Genomic DNA, 18,487 nt, shown 5'->3' with positions numbered 1-18,487 from the left:
TTCCCCAGAAATAACACAATATCAAGGTTCAAAAAGTTATCAAATATCCAACAACACACTACCACTGCCCAGCACAGCAGGCTTCTTAGGCTTTTCCCTTGTGACCCATTTTTGCTTAAGAATTTTTTTTATATGACTCTGAGTACATAGGTATATAGGGTAGTGTACAAATCAAATATTTACTGATAACAAATCATAATCTACTTTAAAATGATTCATATATATATATATATATATATATATATATATATATATATTTCATTTTTACTATGGAGTTTCACTGTGTAGCCATTGTTGCCCTGAAACTTGCTGTGTAGACCAGGCTGGCCTCAAACTCACAGGAATCCTCTTGAGTGCTCAAATTAAAGACATGTACTACTGTAACTTTTAGATTACATTACCAATTATTGTGTGATGAGGGGAACGGTGGTGTGCACGTGTGCATGTATGGAGGTCAGACAACTTTGACAGTAGGTTCTCCACGCTGGGTTCCAAGGGTGGAACTCTGGTTCTCAGGCTTACAAGGCAACAGAGCCATCTTGCCAGCTCTGCTAGGCCTACCCTCTTACTACCTATTAAAGATGAAAGCAATCTGGCTGCTAAAGAGATGGGTGTATTTATTTTTCCATAAAGAATTAAACCTGGCACGAATATTTCATCCTGAACGACATACCGAGTGTTTACAGTCTTTTTTAGAGTCGATGGCTGTTCAGTTTTATAAACATCAATGCTGAAAAAACCACTTCCCATAAATACACAGGACAAGACGGCAGAAGCACATTCAGAGCCATTTCAGAAATCGTTAGAAATTCTGTCCTAATCCTGAGCTAAAATCTGCCTAACGATTTTTAAATTGCTCAATAGCAATTTTTTTTTTTTTTTTTTTCTGAGACAGGGTTTCACTGTGTAGCCCTGGCTGTCCTGGAACTTACATATGTAGACCAGGCTGTCTGTGTAGTCACAGAAATCCTCCTGCCTCTGTTTCTCAAGGGCTGGAATTAAAGGTGTGTACTACCATACCCTGCTATCAAGTGGCAGTTTTTAAAACCCAACTTTCTCGAGCACAGGTAGTCTGCGGAGGTTGCTCCTTTGATAAATGCTGACAAATGATGTCCAGAAAACATTAAAGTCTTTGTTTTCTATAACTATACCATTGGAACTCTCGGAGCTAAAACACTGAAGTTTATCACACACACACACACACACACACACACACACACACACACACACACACACACACGATGCTAAGCACATGTGCTGTCAGTGCACCCCAAAGAGTTCAGAATACCTGACAGGTGGCAAGTCCCATCTAGGTCTTAACCTGTTCTTACCATGAAGCCAATTGTGTTTACTTTAAAAGTAATTTATGGCCAGGCGGTGGTGGCCCACGCCTTTAATCCCAGCACTTGGGAGGCAGAGGCAGGCAGATTTCTGAGTTCAAGGCCAGCCTGGTCTACAGAGTGAGTTCCAGGACAGCCAGGGTTACACACAGAAACCCTGTCTCAAACAAAACAAAACAAACAAACAAACAAAACAAAAGTAATTTATGGCTGCATAAGATAAGATTTATGGCTCCATAAGATGGTGAGCACCTTTAATCCCAGCATTTGGGAGGCAGAGGTAGATGCATCCTTGTGTTTGGAAGACAACTTGGTCTACAGAGTGAGTTCCAAGCCAGCCAAGGCTACATGGTGAGACCCTGTCTCAAAAACAAAGTAAAACACCCCTTCTCAACAGAAAATAATTTCCAGCCCTTGGGATTCAGAGGTAGGCAGATTTCTGTGACTATGTAGATAGTCTGGTCTACATAGTGAGTTCCGGGACAGCCAGGGCTGTATAAAGAAATCATTAAAAAAAAAAATTACTATTTATTAACAATAAACAAAGTGACTAACCTTTACTTCTCTGAATTCAAATATCTTTTCCTTTAAGAAATTAGGTGGTAAAAAATAACTTTAAAAAGGTCTTTTCTTAGCAAAATACCAAGTGAGTACTTAATTTGTGGTTGCTTGCATATTAGATCACTCTGAACTCTCCTCCCCAGGAGCCCTGACTGGGCATGGATTTGGACCGTGTGTGTAAGCACTTGCAAGTATATTTTGGCACTAAATCAAAGGCCGTGGGTGGAGGCAGACCCTTGCTGGCTCTGTGAAGGTGGCCGAGCATGGGGGCTGGGCAAGTGTCCTGTAAAGCCATGGTGGTCAGGATGGGCACTTGTAATTGCTCTGGGCCGGCAAGATAAGAGCTTCCTTGTTCAGGAAGAGTCCTTGCTTGAGATAAAGAACAGGTGCTTAAAAGTGGTGCCGCAGGCCTTCAGTTTAACCCTCCCTCTCCCAGGCCTTCCTCAGCCCCCTTGGGGCAGAAGTTGAGGATGTCAGAGTCTAGCTTTCTCTGAGTAGTGATAAAACCAAGTCAGAGAGCCAAGAAGGCTAACAGGAGCCATTATGATACCTGAGGGGCAGGTGTTTGGGGGGAAACAGTAGAGAGATTGCCAGGGTAACCATGGTACAAAATTCTCTTGCAAAACTTAAATTTGGCATCCCCATTTTCTTCTTGCTTGATCCCAACCCTGGCTCTAATGCCCGAAGTCCATGGCTTGTTAAACCCACCCATTAAGATGGAGGCAATGCTTTTACAGGTATCGCTGGTATGTCCATCAGTGGAGAGAGAGAAGAGAGAGAGAGAGAGAGAGAGAGAGAGAGAGAGAGAGAGAGAGAGAGAGACTGTGTGTGTGTGTGTGTGTGTGTGTGTGTGTGTGGTGTTGTGTGGGCTAGAGCTGGCTACAGGTGCCTGCCTTGGGTTGAAGAAGGTAGTGGCTGCTCTCAAGCCTAGCCCAACACTCTCTACATAATTATCAACATGGGTGGCTAGACCCTGGCTGTCAGAAATGATGGGTTTTACGGTAAAGTATAACCGTGGTTAAGTGTTGGCCGGTATTTATAAAACAACTAGTTGGGCCAAACAAGACATTATAGAGTCTAATCTTAGTGGTTGTAAGTGTATTGATCCTGTTAGCATGTTAGAAGATGGAACTTTGGGCCAGTCAGAGGAAAAGCAGCTAAGAATGTAATTTTATCAGTCCAGTAGCTAGCTCTGGGTGGCGCCTTGAAGTGCTGGTAGCTTTTGGAGCAAAGCTGATTAGAGGTTGCAGTGAACTTTCACCCTGTGGTACTTGGCATCAGAAAGCCCCATACAGGCTGCGAAGAGCACCACTTGGTGCTTCATGATGGAGGTCTCTTCATCCCCATGGAAATCCAGGGTCTGAATCAGCAGTTCTCATTGGGCAAGTTGCAAACCAGGTTGCATATCACTGAGGTATCAGCTCAGGAACTCTGCGGGACAGCTGGGGCCATGTCTTCTCTTCACTGCGAGACCTTCAGTCTACAGCTCTCTCTCTCTCTCTCTCTCTCTCTCTCTCTCTCTCTCTCTCTCTCTCTCCTCTCATTGACTGATTAAGTGTGGGTAATGATATTTGTTCTTGTAACCTCTCCAGGCTGTTATCGGGAGAAATGAGCCAATCCATGAGAAACTGCTTTGTAAACCTGTGACGTTATGTAAACATGATCATTGGGAGGAGTGTGCTCCCTCTGGTGCCAGAGGTTCAGCCCGTCTGTTGGAGATCACTGTGGAAGAATCCCCAGGACTGTGGGGCTGACAGGAATGAATTAGATGTCCTAAGCATTCAGTCTGCATTGTCTTCAGGGCAGGTGTGTTTGAAGCCACGGCAGCCTGAACAATATTTGGTCCTTCCCAGGAGAGACACAGTGAATGAACTGAGAGTTCAAGGGACTCATGGGAAAGATGAAGCTTGCCCAGAAGGGGAAAAACCTTGAGCCCTCTCTGGGCTGAGGTCTTCCCGTGAGTCCGGGAGTAATCAAGGCAGCTAAACTGAGGTTTAAGACTTGTGTAGTATGGCCTGTGGTGAAACTCCATTGCTACAGTACTCACTGCCGACCAGCAGGCACAAAGCCCTCAGTTTAACTCCAAGTATATGTTATGTGTGGCACTGTGTACCCGTGATCTAAGCACTCCACAGATAGAGACCAAAGTTGAAGAACGTCCCTAGCTATATTGAGAGTTCAGGCCAGTTTGGGCTACATGGGACATTACTGAAAAGAAAGGGAACACGGGGTAGGGTAGTAAAGGGGGAAAAGACAAAACTGACATGAATAATCAAGAACCATGCATGGTGTGGGCACGTGGGAGGCAGAGGCCAGCCTGCTCTACAGAGTGAGTTCCAGGACAGCCAGGGCTATATAGACCATGTCTTGAAAAACGAACCAAACAACCAAACAAAAATAACTCATGCATGAGTCCTGGAGAGAGGACTCAGTGGTTAAAAACTGCTGTTTGCTCTAGCAGAGGACCTGGGTTTAATTCCCAGCACCCACATGGTGGCTCATAAACATCGGTAACTCCAGTTCCAGGGGATATGATTTTGTCTTCTGATGTCCTTGAGCACCAGGAAATGCATGGTACACACACACTACACACACACACACACACACACACACACACTCTCTCTCTCTCTTTCTCTCTCTCTATATATATGCAAAATATTCATATAAAAACTTTAAACAATTAAAAATAAAATTTTAAAAAATTTAAAAAATAAAAATTAAATTAAAAATAAAAATTAAAATATTTTAATAAAAATATTAAAAATAAATAAGTAATGCACACCCTTAATCCCAGCACTTGCTAAGCAGAGGTAGGCAGATCTCTGTGGGTTCAAGGCCAGCCTGATCTGTATAGAGAGTTCCAGGACTGCCAGAGCTACATAGGAAACCCTGTTTCAAAAACAAACTAACAAAAAACCCACCAAGAAACATTCATGAGGTGGTCTAGGGTTCAACAGAGAGCAGACACACAACACAGCCATAGTGCTGGCTCTGGTTGAGAGCAGATAAGAGCAGGCTTCCAGGAGACAGCCGCCCATATCAGGGAGGCAGTCTTGACTCAGAGTTGCTTATCTGGCCCAGGCTGCCTGAGGTGGTAGGGTAGGATGGACAGAGGGCTGGCTAGGCATCAGGACTGGGGTTGAGTCCCGGCTCCACATTCTACCACAACCTGCCACTGGGCAAGATGGCCCACCAGCTGTGCATCCTTGTCTGTAGAGAACAGCCCTGGTCTCTATTTGCATGGACTCCGAACACTGTCCGAGCGTGCCCTGTGGAGGTGCTGGGGCCTGGGAGGCCAGGGTGAGTGGCTAAGGTCAGGGGAGACCAGCTTGGGAAGGAAGGCCAGATGTGCCTTTCTGAGGTGAAGTTGGAACTTGAATAGGTGAAGGTTAGGCGAGCAAGGCGGTATGAGCAGAGCCACAATGGAATGGGCCTGTGGGGTTTGAGGACAGTGAGAAATAGCCCTACTGTGGCCAGGGGCCAGAGAAGAGATGCGCTCAAAGAGTCAGGTCAGCTACAGGGTCAACCGTGTTTAAATTGGCTCCATCAGGATGCAGGGCCCAGAAGGTACTGCAGGCAGAGGTGTAACATATTTGAGGTAGCTTTTCAGTGAGACTGTCCTGGCCTGCAGCTCGGAATGGCTTGGATGGCGGGTAGCCAACAACCAGAAAGCCAGCTTAAATGTTCTTGTCATACTTCTAGCTAAACAGGAGAAAAACTGGGGTGGGGGTGGTGTTGGGAGGGGCAGTGAGTCTTATTTAGAGATGTGTATTAGGCCTTGGTGCCTGGATATGTGTGTGTGTGTGTGTGTGTGTGTGTGTGTGTGTGTGTGTACTGAGTCACCTTGGTATAGGGGTTGGGGAAAGGTCAGCAGAGGTCCCTACCTGCCTACAAGCTTGGCCAGCTTTTTCCCAACTCTGGTTTGTTGGGTAAGGGTTGTAGGGGGACAGACTGTAGTGACGGCTGAAGGCTGGGTGAGGTGACTATGAGCCTGACACTGGGGGCAGAAAGGTAGCCCATTCAACCTACAGAGCTCTGAGAAAACAAAACAACCCTCCATCCTCAAAAACTTCCCAAGCCTTGAGAGCTGGCTGACAGAAGTACATTTGCAGATTCAAATGCAGCTTATAAGAACCATTTTGTCCTGACATTGGCGGCCATGTTAGTAGCGTGTGTGTGTGTGTGTGTGTGTGTGTGTGTGTGTGTTAGTTTGAGATTTATGTGGGCTTCAAATGCTAATTTTTTTGAGGGGAGATTCTATTAGGAAAATATTTTAAATATAATAGGTCCTCCCTGGGCCTGGAAATGCGAAATACAGGTGACAGGCCCCCAAACTTTAACCCATAGATGCCCAAGTTCATTCCATGAGAGTACTTCCCACTTAATATGTTAGACACAAGTGTTTATGCTCTTTCACAGAAATCATGGGGTCTAGGCATCAGTAGCTACAGTACCCATCTTATGGATAAAGAAAGAGACCCTGAGACACAGGACACATCTGCACCTGCCATTAGGCAAGGTAGGAAATGTGTTCTGGATAGAGGCCTCGGGTCTACCACCTCCTTCTCAGTGAGCAGTGGTGGCTGGAAGGGCCCCTGGGATACTTAAAGGGTGTCCTGGGCATGGGTATCTTTGCCCCATAGATGCTAGGCCTAGCCAGGGCTCCTAGCCCCCCCAGGTGTGGGGTAGAAGTTGGACACTAGCCGGGCGGTGGTGGCGCACGCCTTTAATCCCAGCACTTGGGAGGCAGAGACAGGCGGATTTCTGAGTTCGAGGCCAGCCTGGTCTACAGAGTGAGTTCCAGGACAGCCAGGAATAAACAGAGAAACCCTTTCCCGAAAAACCAAAAAAAAAAAAAAAAAAAAAAAAAAAAGTTGGACACTATAGTCACCTCAGGGCATGTATTGCAGCCCTGGTCTTTGGAACATGGCCTGCAACAGAAGCTGAAGGAAGAGAAGCTGCCGTCAGGTCACCAGCGCTGAAGCTAAGCAAACCCGGCTCTTCCCCTGAGCAGCAACTGTAAAGTGTTGCCTCAGGTTCCTCACCTGTAGAATCAGAGTGGTAGTTACTTCTGTATGTCTGAGTTCTTACATGTTATAAGGTACAAACACAATTTCCCCTCAATCCCCGCCCTGAACAGTACCTCCAACCTCCCAGGACCTGGATGCCCAAGCGCCAGAGAAGGGTGGAAGGATCAGGACAGGTTGGGAATAGGCCCACATTCCACATGGGGGCCATGAATTCTTATATGATGTCACAGGAGCAGGCAGGCGGCTTGGGTTTAGTTATGTGAAGTCTGACAGTTTGGGATGCAGAACTGGTGGGCCATAGTGGGACGCTGGAGCATCATCCTGAGATTCTGGATCCTTTAGTGCAGGCAGGCACAGGGACCCAGTGCAAGATCAGTGAAACCGCCTAGTTTCGGCTTCCGCTCTCTTTCCACGCCCACTTGTGTGCTTCCCCAACAGTGTAGATGGGAGGGGTGGGGGACAGCCCTAATCTCCGAGGAAGGGGTGTGGCCCCGTTCGCGATCTCCAGTTTGTGGTGTCCTGGATCTGTCTTCTGGTCCCCTCCAGATCGTGTCCCACACCCACCCGCTCAGGCATGGCACTGTGCCACCACGCGTGACCGTGCGCTCCTTACGTGGGGGACGTGCAGGGTGCTGCCTCCTTTCCGGCGCGGGAGGGAGCGGCCGTCACTCTCCGGCTCTGGCTAGGAAGCCCCAGCCATGGCGCTGCAGAGGCGCCTTGCAGCCAATGGGGACTGAGGAGGTGGGCCGGTTGGCGGTTGTCACCCTCCAGGGGACTGGAGCTCGGAGGTCTGGAGAGAGCAGGCAGATGCCCCGCCCAGGGACTGAGGGGGAGGAGCCAAGGGAGGAGGAGGTGGAGTCGCCTATCCGCCGCCGAAGGACCACTGCTCACCGGGGCTACTGAGGAACCACTGGCCCCACATCTGCTTCTCCGCATCCCCCACCGTCAACATGATCGCCGCGCAACTACTGGCCTATTACTTCACCGAGCTGAAGGATGACCAGATCAAAAAGGTGAGCCCGGCCGGCGCCGCCCTGGCCACAGCCTTGCATTCCCGCATCCGCTCGCCACCGCCTGCATCCTCCCCCGGCCTCTCCCAGGCAGCATCTAGTTGGACTACAGGGTGCAAGCGACAGGCCTCGTGCTAGGATTCACCCGGGCATTGTCGGCATGCGGGCGTGCTTGTGCTTTGAGGAGCTGGGCGGCCAGTTGAAGACCCCCCTCCCTCTTCCCATGGCTGCAGTGTCCTTGAAAAGGACCATGGATGTCAGATGGGTACCCGCACTCAGTGCGGGACTGGGACCTGGCTGGGTGGGGACCAGCGGGCCTGTCTCTAAGGCCTGTTTTGAAAGGTCCACGCGCCGTGGGCGGGGAAGGTGTGATCACTGAGATATGCTGGGGAGGTGAGTGAGCAGCTGGCGGGTGTGCTGGCTGAAAGCCAGGCATCCCATATTTGGGGTTCCCATTTGGAGAATGCGATGCCCTTCTGAAATTGTCACTGGGCTCCCCCAGCTGTTGCAGCTGTTCCTTACTCTGAGGACGGGGTGACCCGCCTGGCTTTCCGGTGCGGGGAGGGGAGCAGAGGCCACCGGAAACTTTGCTCATAGGCCTCAGGTCTGGTACCGCATGTCTGAATGGAATTTTTTATTCCTCCGAAGCTGTAATTTCCAGGCAGCCTTAGCCCAGGAGCTCAAATAAGACACTTTAGTCACTTGAAGAGCTCGGAGGGGTTGGCATGCGTTCCTTGTGACTTGTGTGTTCTTGCACATGGACGCTGGATCCTAGGGGTGATGTTTGTCTAGTGTGAAGTGCCTTCTTCTGGTGGTTCTTAAAGATGTACCTCACTTTTCTGCCACAGTAAGACAGACAGGATGATTTTCCTGAAATAGACTAAGGCAGTCAGGGAAACATCCAGGACATTTTTATTCGTGCTATAGGTATGCCTTACCTACCCTAGGGTAGGGAGTAGTATCACCAACCTGACTGAAACTGGGACAAGGAGTACTATCTACAGGTGAGAGGCAGCGGTGACTAGGCTCTGTCCTTTCCCACCTGAGACTTCTCATTCTGCACCGTGGGAAGCAGTCTTACTAGGGACTATGACCTCCTGAAGGTCACCCAGATGGTGAGAGGTGGAGCCAGGGCGGGGCTCCGACCTCCTCCCACTCAAGAACTTGACCAGGACTCCCCCTGGATATCAGCTGAAGGGGAGGTGCTGAGAGACCGGCTGTTGGAGATACTGCTTCCATCCTGGATCTCAGTCTGCATGGGGACCAGGAGTAGGGTGCTGAGGGGATGGGATCTGGGAACTTGCCACAGGCTAGGGTTGTCATGCCTCAGGCTATGCTGTCAACGCCTCGGGCCCTTCCCCCCCCCCCACCACCACCACAGGGAGCTATGCATTGCTGAGTTTCTTCCATGGCGGTGGACATTGCTGATGCTTATTCCATGGAAAGGGAAGAGAAGTCCTAGCAGGGCAGAGTGCACTTAGAATAGGCCTCCCGAATCAAGAGTTCACTGCTCTCCTACTCTAGATACCCTCTGTGGCTCAGGCGTAAATTCCGGGTGGAGGCCCAATGACCTTGTAAAAGCCACCTGTGTGGCTGCCTGCTGCCTGGCTGCTCTGTTACACGGTGCCGGGTGGCCTCCATCCGGTGGCTGAGTTGGACTAAGATTCGGATTACAAGTGGCCTGATTCACCTCTAGCCCATTGATCTCCCAGGCCCTGCGGGCATCTGAGCAGGGAGTCAAATGGTGCCTAACTAAAGCCATCACTCTCAGATTGGGATATCCCCTCCCCGCACCTCTATCCGAGAGCCCTGCCGGGAGGAAGGTCCTGAGGTTGAAACTTTTCACCTTGTTTGTGTAGGAGAGTCTTAAAAACAAGAGCTCCCAGCAGGGTGGGTGGCTGTGGCTCAAGCTTTTGGGAGGCAGAGGAGAGGCAGGTGGATCTCTGTGAGTTCAAGGCCAGTTTGGTCCCTAGAGCAATTCTAGGATAGCCCGGACTACACAGAGAAACCCTGTCTTGAACCTCCCACGCTCCAAAAACAAAACAAAAACCCAGTAACAACAAAACCAACCAATAACAAAAAAACCCCACCAAGCAAACAAACAAAAACTCAAAACAAGAGCTCCCTCTTGATCCTCACTCAGAACGGGATCAGCTTCTTAGATTTCTAGGAGATCACGGCTACCTGTATAGTGGTCTGCCGTCTGTGGGTGTGGTCCATGGAAGGATCGGTGGACACACAGTGGTCACTTGCTCCCATGAGTCAGTGAGTCAGTTTATTAGCTCCCTGTCCTTCCCACCCCATTTCTGTTATGAGAAAGGCTGGGCCCTGTGGTGCTACCCTAAAGGGAACCCAGTGGAGACTCTCCTAAGTGTGGGCAGCCATGATGATTCAGTCCTCCAGCCTTAGGCAGCCCGTGGGACTCTGGAGACATGCTTCTGGTAATATACAGGACCTTGCTCTCTGCTAGGAGGAAGGAAATTGGATCTTGTTGGGGGAAGGTTTTCAGGGTTGCCCAGAATACAAAGGCACCTAGGAGACAGTTTTATTTCCCTCCACTGTCTGGGAGCCCACAGTAATCCTTGAGAACAGTAGCCTTGAGAACGTGTCCTGGGCAGAAACGAATGAAGCTCACAGCTCTGTACTTCCGGCTGCTTATGCACAGTGCTGGCTATGAAAAGGGAAAAAAGAGGACCTGGTGGACAGAAGCATAAAACACACATTTTCCTTCACTCAGGTTTTTAAGAGGATGAATATTGCATGCATCTTTGTGACTGCTTCCATTCACCAGATGCCAGACATCCTGCAGTTTGGCTTGGGGAAGTGGGGGGAGCCTTTATTCCGCAAGTGGCTTTTAACACGCCTTGCATAGCCCTGCCCCCTCCATTGTGTGTCACCAAGAGGGACCTGGAGGGTAGAGTATATCCTTGTATGCTGCCTGTTTATTCAGGAAAATGAAGGGCTGGAGAGTTGCCTCTGTGGTTAAGACTGCCTACTGTTCTTGCAGAGGTCTGCAAGTTCAGTTCCCACACCCCCTTCAGGTGGCTTGCAACCACTTGTAACTTCAGCTCCAAAAGGGAGTGTCTTTCTGGGCTCCTTGAGTGGGGCACATACAGACATAATTTAGAAAAGACCAGATGCGGTATGTTTTTAATCTCAGCACTTGGGAAGCAGTGGTAGAAAAAAAAATAATATAGAAAGAAAAATGGAGTCAGGGGTGGTAGAAATAAGAAGGACCAGATGTCTTTCTCCCTAGGCTTGCCAGAGCAGTGAACAGCAAACACCCAGTGGACTCTCTCTGTCTGGATCTCCATAGCCATATACAACCTGCATTGACAGGGAACAAACGGGATTTGTCCAGTGGCCTGGCCCAGGAATGCCAGGTAGAGCAAAGGAAAGGCCTTGGGTGACTTTTTTTTTTTTTTTTTTTTTTTTTTTTTTTTGGTTTTTTCGAGACAGGGTTTCTCTGTATAGCCCTGGCTGTCCTGGAGCTCACTCTATAGACCAGGCTGGCCTCGAACTCAGAAATCCACCTGCCTCTGCCTCCCAAGCGCTGGGATTAAAGGCGTGCGCCACCACTGCCCGGCTAAAATTGAATTTTAAAAAGAATTTTATGGCTGAGCAGTGGTGTTGCATGCCTTTAATCCCAACACTTGGGAGGCAGAAGAGGCGGATCTCAGAGTTCAAGGCCAGCCTGGTCTACAGAGCTAGTAGGACAGCCAGGGCTACATTGAGAAACCTTGGCTCACAAAAACCAACAAACCAAACAAGAACAACTTTAAAAAGAGAGAGAGAGAAGCAAATTATGTTGCACGCAAAGCTAGTACCTTGTTCTGTCATATTTTTTTGTCTCTCCACCATAGGCATCCAGTTTCTTCCCTAGAGCCCTTCATTCACAGGAAGGTTCATGAGAGAACCTTGTGAGGAGTAGACCAGGCCAGTGGCTGGCAGTGAGGGGCCTCCTCATCTGACCATGCCTCATGGTGCCGCCTCCCACACTCCTGCTGTTCTTTGGAGGGGGGAAATCATGGACAGCCTTCTCCTTGAAAGACTGGGCCTGCGTGTGTGTCCATCTGCACCCAGGGTTTCCTGGCTGGTAGAGTTAGTCTCTGGAGCCAGCTCTGTGTACGCCTGAGGAGGAACTGAGAGATCTTTCAACCGAGAGGCAGCCATTCTCAAACAGGTCCAGGGCTGTGTAAACCAAGCACTAGGAGTGAACCTGAGGAAGGGTAGACATTGGTTTAGGGAAAGGAGGACAAGTGCCCACCATCTTCCAGGTCAATGAACTGCACCAGTGGGACCTGAGGACGCTACCAACTGTGTTATTATGTATACAAATATCTGACTATTTCATATTATGTGTGTGTGTCTGTAGATTTTACTTTTACCAGCAGTCAGGTTTTTTTTATTTCTAGAAAAGAAGCTTGTTATCAGCTTCGAAAGGTAGAGTCCAGTGGACAGCAGCCATTCTGTAGCTTGGGTTCCTTGTTTTAATAGTTTCTTAGCTCTGAGCATCCTGAAATACCTTGTGTCACTCGAGATGTCACTTAAATACAACCGAGAGGCCACGCCACGGATGTTTCAAACGTAAATATGTTATATGTATATATGCATTCATTAGTTCTTTTGGAAGCCTCAGGAGAGGCCCGTGGCTGTGACTCAGTAGTAGAGCCTTTTCCTGGCCTGTGCCAGAGCCTCCCTTCAATTCCCCATCACTGCCAAGCTACAGGCGAATCCTTAGCCAGGCTGTGGGGTAGGAGTTGTCACTGTGCTTCAAGGCCACTCCCTCCTTTGGGCAGTCCTATGCGCTGCAGGAGGAGGGGCTTTCTGCAGGAGGAGGGGCTTTTAATTCCTATTCAGAAACCACCCCACTGGGTCGCTGTAAGTTTATGAATGGAACCCAGAAAGCTTTCTCCTCTTTTAGGAGAAAAACTCAGTGTTGTCAATTTTGATGGCTTATCTCGGAACCTGTATCTTAACTCCCTGCCCTCTCGTATAATAAATGTAAATCATTCTTATTAGGAAATATTCGAGGCACATAAACCTACAGAAGCTCGTGTGACTTAATAAACATAAACATGTACTTACCCCTCACCCTGACAAGTTGGCTCGTTCTTTCCTGTTCTTGAGATGCTATCTGCTGTCTGAGTGATATATATATATATATATATATATGTATGAATGTATTCTTTTTAAAAAATGTTATTTCATGCATACGAGTGTTTCTGCCTACATACACGTATGCACACTGTATGTGTGCTTGATGCCTGAGGAGGGTCAGAAGAGGGTGTCAGATCCCCCTGGCATTGGAGTTACAGATGGTTATGAGCCACCATGAGCATGCTGGGAACTGAACTTGAACAGCGAGTGCTCTTAACCATGTATCCGCCTCTTCAGACTTCCCGATTTTTCATTTTATTTTATGGGTGTGTATGTTTTGTCTGCGTGTAACGCATGTGCATTAGATCCTCCTTGGCGCTGAAGTTAGAGGTGATTATGAGGTCCAGTTACAGGTCCCTTGTGGGTGCTGGACCAAACCCGTGTCTTTTGGAAGAGAAGCAAGCCCTCTTAGTGGCTGAGCCATCTCCCCAGCTCCGCTGTCCAGAACGTGATATTTCCGTAGATGTTTTTACACTTGTACCATATATATCCATAAACAGCGACTAGTACCATAAATGCAGGCACGTCTCCTGAACTCAAGCAGCACTTGAGCCTTTGATTTGTGTGATTTTGATTTTTGTTTATAAGTGGTGTTCCCCTGTGTGTACCCTGCCGAATTCTTTTCAGCGGCTCCACATTCTGTTTGGTGGGGGGAACTTTTTTCATGTTGCTGTATGGACTTTATTCATTTAAACGGCTCTGTGTTCATGCATGCTTCTCTAGAGCCAATCCAGCCATTCTTTCGACAGCTGCTTGAGTGTCTCGTTTTTTTTTTGTTTGTTTGTTTGTTTGTTTGTTTTTCAGATAACGCTTTCAGCATGAGCTTCTTTCACCTCCCTAAGCTCCGGAGCCAGCTTCTGTAGACTCTGAAATGCCTTGTCACCTCCACGTTGCCAAACTGTTGGCCCTGATGGTCGTGCCTTATCACATCCCCATCAGAATGTGGGCATTCACTGGTCATGCCAACTTTGGTATCCGTCAAACGTTTACAGATAATTTACTTTAGTTTAGTTTTGTTTTGATGTGGCATTTAATTGTTTTATTTGCTTGTGTGTTTGCAGTACCACACTGTGTGGGGTCAGGTTACCTTAGTGACTTCTCTCCATCCACCACGAGCCTTTGGGAAGGGAACTCAGGTTGGCAAGGTTTGCGTGGTAAGCATTTTTAGCTACGGAGCCATCTCTAGGTCATTAATCCTTTACGTATTTGGTATTTGTGGCAGAGCATGTCAAGTGGCTTCCATTCCCGGCTCTGGGAGAAATTAGCCGGTTTCCTAATTTACCTTATCAAGTGGCTTCGGTTGGTCACAGTGAACTTGACAGCTCCAGGTGTGATTTAAGTGCAACTCCCATCTGCTGAAGCTGAGCCTTCTGTATGGGTCTGGGTGGCTGCAGAGCTCCGCCTCCACCCCCCCCCCCACCCCCCCCCCCCCCCCGTCCCTCTGTGGATCAGCCCGTGGTAGAGTAGGCTTATCTGTCTCCTAAACGTGCCCAGCCCTCTTCAGACAGACTTTAAGTCAACAGCCTGTCCCTGCCTATCTTCCGTAAAAGGAGAGGGTGGATGTTCCCTGTGCTTCAGGGAAAACCCGAACAGTGAATCTTGAAGCCCAGCCTTTTGCAAACAGTAACTGAGCATGCCCAGTGAGGGCAGGGAGAGAGAAAAAAAAAAAAAAAAAAAAAAAGAGTCAGCGCAGGCTCAGTGCAGTCCATGCGCGGACTCTTGGCTCCAGAATCTAAAACCTGCAGGGAAACTCCCTCTGAGATGGGCAGCCGTGGGGTAGGGCGCGGCTGAGTCACGCAGTGCCTGCTACACGCTGTCTTTTTTTTCTTTGACTTTGATTTTTATTTTTTGGTATGCGTGTGTGCACATTTGCATGCATGCGGATACTTGTGCGTACCTCTGTGCGTGGAGGCCAGAGGCTGTGTCATCCACAGCTGCTCTCTCTTATTTTTTGAGCCGGGGCCTCTCACTGAACCCGGAGCTCACCCATTCAGCTGGTCTGGCAGGATCCACCTGTCACTGCTCCCCTAGTGTTGGAGTTACAGATGGTGCTGCTGTGCCCAGCTCTGATGTGGAAGTTGGGGATCCAACCCAGGCCCTCATGCTTGTCCACTCTGAGAGCCATTTTTCAGCCTTGATTCTTCTATATAACTCTAGCTAGCCCGGAATTCATTACGTAGCTCAGCCTGGCCTCGAACTCATAATCCTCCTTGTTCAACTTCCCAAATGCTGGGATTATAGGTTTACCCCACTGCTGCTTCCATTTCAGAGGGAGTTTCCCTCCAAGTTTTAGATTCTGGAGCCAAGAGTCAGCATGGACTGCACTAAGCCTGTACTGACTTTTTTTTTTTTTTTTTTTCTGTCCGCACTGGGCATGTTCAGTTACTGTTTGCAAAGGGCTGGGCTTCAATCCCAAATGCTGGGATTATAGGTTTGCTTCTTAGCTTCAGAGAAGGCATAGGGTAGCATTTCCTGGGATTTTGATTAACTCACTGCCCCTGCCATGTTTGTCTGTCCTTTTGCCAATTGATGAGTATCTGAGATAGATTCCCTTTTGGCTGTCATCTGAACGCCGCAGTGAACATTCGTGCACACATTTTTCTCGTGGACGTTTGTGTCTATGTGTCTCTTGTCTGTATGTGAGGGAACACAGATGTTTTTGTGAGACCCTGGGAGGAGGACACCTTTGTGTAGAAATGAGGGAACTGAGGACCCCCCTCCAAGTGGTGAAGCCTTGTTACCGGCAGGTGTGTCACTAGCAACAGATCCGACTTAGAATTATACCCAATGCTTTCCTGCTGCAGCTTAGGGAAACAGACCCAAAGGAAGAAAGGAAAGATGAGAGAGGCAGGAATGGCTTGGGGCCACCCAGGCTCCCTCCTCCTCAGTGCCAGCTCCACTCTGCACCCTGTGCTTGTGATCTGGTCTCTCTCTGTCTCTCTTCTCTCTCTGTCTCTGTCTCTGTCTGTCTCTGTCTGTCTGTCTGTCTCTATCTCTGTCTCTGTCTGTCTCTCTCTGTCTCTCTCTCTCTCTCTGTCTCTCTCTCTCTGTCTCTATCTCTCTCTCACACACAGAGCTATGGATGCCTTCCATTTGGAAAGGAAACTGATCCAGTAAGTCCGTGTACATGGATGTGTCCCATTGCAACTGATGATCCTTGCCTGACCTAAGCCACCGTTGACTCCATTACTTGGTTGACACAAACAGATTGTCTTTAGCAGCATTGCTTGCCCCAGACCTCGGTTCTCTCATGGTCCCTGGCATCTGCCAGGACCCATTCCAGATGGGTGGGGTGAGTGAAATTGGAAGACCCAGGCCTCCGTTATAATAAAGACACAGCTCCCCTTGGCAAGCCATTTTGTTCGACTTTCGAAATGCTTGGTTAAACGAGATGCTTGGTTTTGTTGAGTCCTTCCAGTGAGCTTAAAACGTTTCTTTCTGCATTTGACATCGGGTGCAAAGGAGGTCCTAGAAGTAGCGTCAGTGTAATCTTGGTGGACTGGTGCCGGGACCCAGGCATCTCTGACATTATGGGAGACTCTCTGGAGCTGGACCAGAACTTTGGTCCAGGACTTCAGCCTCACAGGGCCTCTGATGGGGCTCAGGGCAAGCTGTCCCAAAATATGGGCTGAAAACAAGAAGGATTTTTTTCTGGCATTCCATCAAAGGAAGAGACCCCCACCACACCTCCTCTCCAAACGCAGATAAATAGGAGAGTCTGAGCAAACAGACCTGTAGTTGTTCCCTAGTTTATTATGTTGAGTCTTGCCAGGTGGCCTGGCCTGCATGCTGGGATGGCAGGCCTCAGCCACAGCATCCAGCTCAAAAGCTCCCGAGTGATGAGGAAGCTGAGTCTTTAGAAACAAGGACATAGATACATCAACCCACCCCGTCTTCACAGCTTTCACGGTGCCACTTAATGACCCCATTGTGCGTGGGGAAAACTGCAGGCCTCACACACAGGGAAATTGTCTCAGCTCCAAGGGCAACACGGGCAAACAGCAATAAACTCAGTCACCTTCCTCACAGCCCTGGTCAGGAGGATCAGGATAATACCCTGAGATAAGGCTCAAGGTCTCCCGCTGCCGAGGGTGACCTTGGCACCTATTAACAAGTCTTGTTCGGGGACAGTGGTCAAGACCTTGCCCAGGAAGAGAGCAAAACTGTCACATTGAACCAACTAAAAATACAGGAGGCTGTGTGCCCGCCAAGAAAGACAGTGTCCCTGGAATGTGGTGGGGCAGGAACAGCAGGCTCACTCCTTACTCCTGTGTCCTGTGGCTAGCTGGGGAGGGAACCAGCCTCCAGCCACCCAGTCCTCAGAGTCGTAGGTGCCTAAGACAGAGGTGACACCTGAGGTGAGGACACTCTCAGTGTACTGCAGCTCAGGGAGGTGGTGAGGCCAGAAACTGAAAAGCCCTAAGTCAGCCCTTGGGGGACCAAGTCACTCCCTGTCTCCATCTGTTATGACACTTGCAGACACAGGGACGCCTCAGAGTGTAGGCATTTAAGATACATATCAGAGCCTTTATCTGAACATTGTCTGGGGAACATGGACACTCACTGGGACCATGGATTAGAAACCAAGGCAGATGTCACCCGGGATCCTGGCTTGGGGACCTGAGCTCTGACCTAGGAAGTCATAGACCCTCACCTAGTTGCTTAAAGTTCCCAAGGTGGGCTGGCGGGGCCTCTGTGTGTGTGTGTGTTCTGGGTGAGCCACAATAACCCCACCTGGTATTTGTGTCATCTCTAAGTTTTCCAAGCCTGCCCACGGTTGTTCTCAAATGTGATTAGTGGATAGGTAACAAGGCAGGAATCACTGACCTCATGTGGACAGAGAGGGAAACTGAGGCTCAGAGAGCTTGATAGCTTTCTAACAGCGCTGTCAGCCTGGGCTTTCCTATCCAATTCCAGGCTATCCTGAGCAGCCACGAGCCAAGACCTTCTCTTAGAAAGCAAAGCCCCCAAACAAGCAACGATGGGGCTGGAGAAGTGGCTCAGTGCTTAGGGAGTGAGCTGGTGTTACTCTTTCAGAGGGCCCGAGTTTAGTTCCCAGCCCTGTGCCAGGGTGCCCACAAACGCCTGTAACTCCAGCCCCAGGGCGTCTGGTGTCCTCTTCTGGACTCATCCACTCTAACACAGGTCTAAAAGCAAGTAAGAATCAGTGGTGTGGGGAGATGCTATGCAAGCAGGGGAAGCTGAGTTTGGGTCCCCAGAACCCACCTAAAAGCCAGGTACAGGGGCTAGAAGAGATGGCTAGATGGCTTAGTGGACAAAAGCACTTGTTGCTCTCGCAGAGAACACGAGTTTGGTTTCCAGAACCCACCATGATGGTTTACAAACATCTGTTAGAGCAGTGGCTCTCAACCTGTGGGCCATGACC

General features: G+C 49.1%; 1 protein-coding gene across 5 annotated transcripts in view; it reads left to right on the top strand.

Annotated features, from left to right (window-relative positions):
* Positions 1 to 18,487, top strand: part of Hk1 (hexokinase 1) — a 102,649-nt gene that overhangs the window by 28,592 nt on the left and 55,570 nt on the right. The window contains exon 1 of one of the 5 annotated variants that reach the window (XM_076916537.1): positions 5,093 to 5,201. The exons of 3 other annotated variants lie outside the window; for them this stretch is intronic. In XM_076916537.1, the coding sequence (XP_076772652.1) occupies positions 5,142 to 5,201 (60 nt within the window). In that variant the 5' untranslated portion in view covers positions 5,093 to 5,141. Of the gene's footprint in view, positions 1 to 5,092; positions 5,202 to 7,542; positions 7,945 to 18,487 lie in introns of those variants that run through there. One more of the 5 variants, XM_034524608.2, reaches the window with a different exon arrangement.

Source organism: Arvicanthis niloticus, chromosome 20 (assembly GCF_011762505.2).
Source record: "Arvicanthis niloticus isolate mArvNil1 chromosome 20, mArvNil1.pat.X, whole genome shotgun sequence".
NCBI lineage: Eukaryota > Metazoa > Chordata > Mammalia > Rodentia > Muridae > Arvicanthis > Arvicanthis niloticus.
This window is presented reverse-complemented; position numbering and strand designations above follow the sequence as displayed.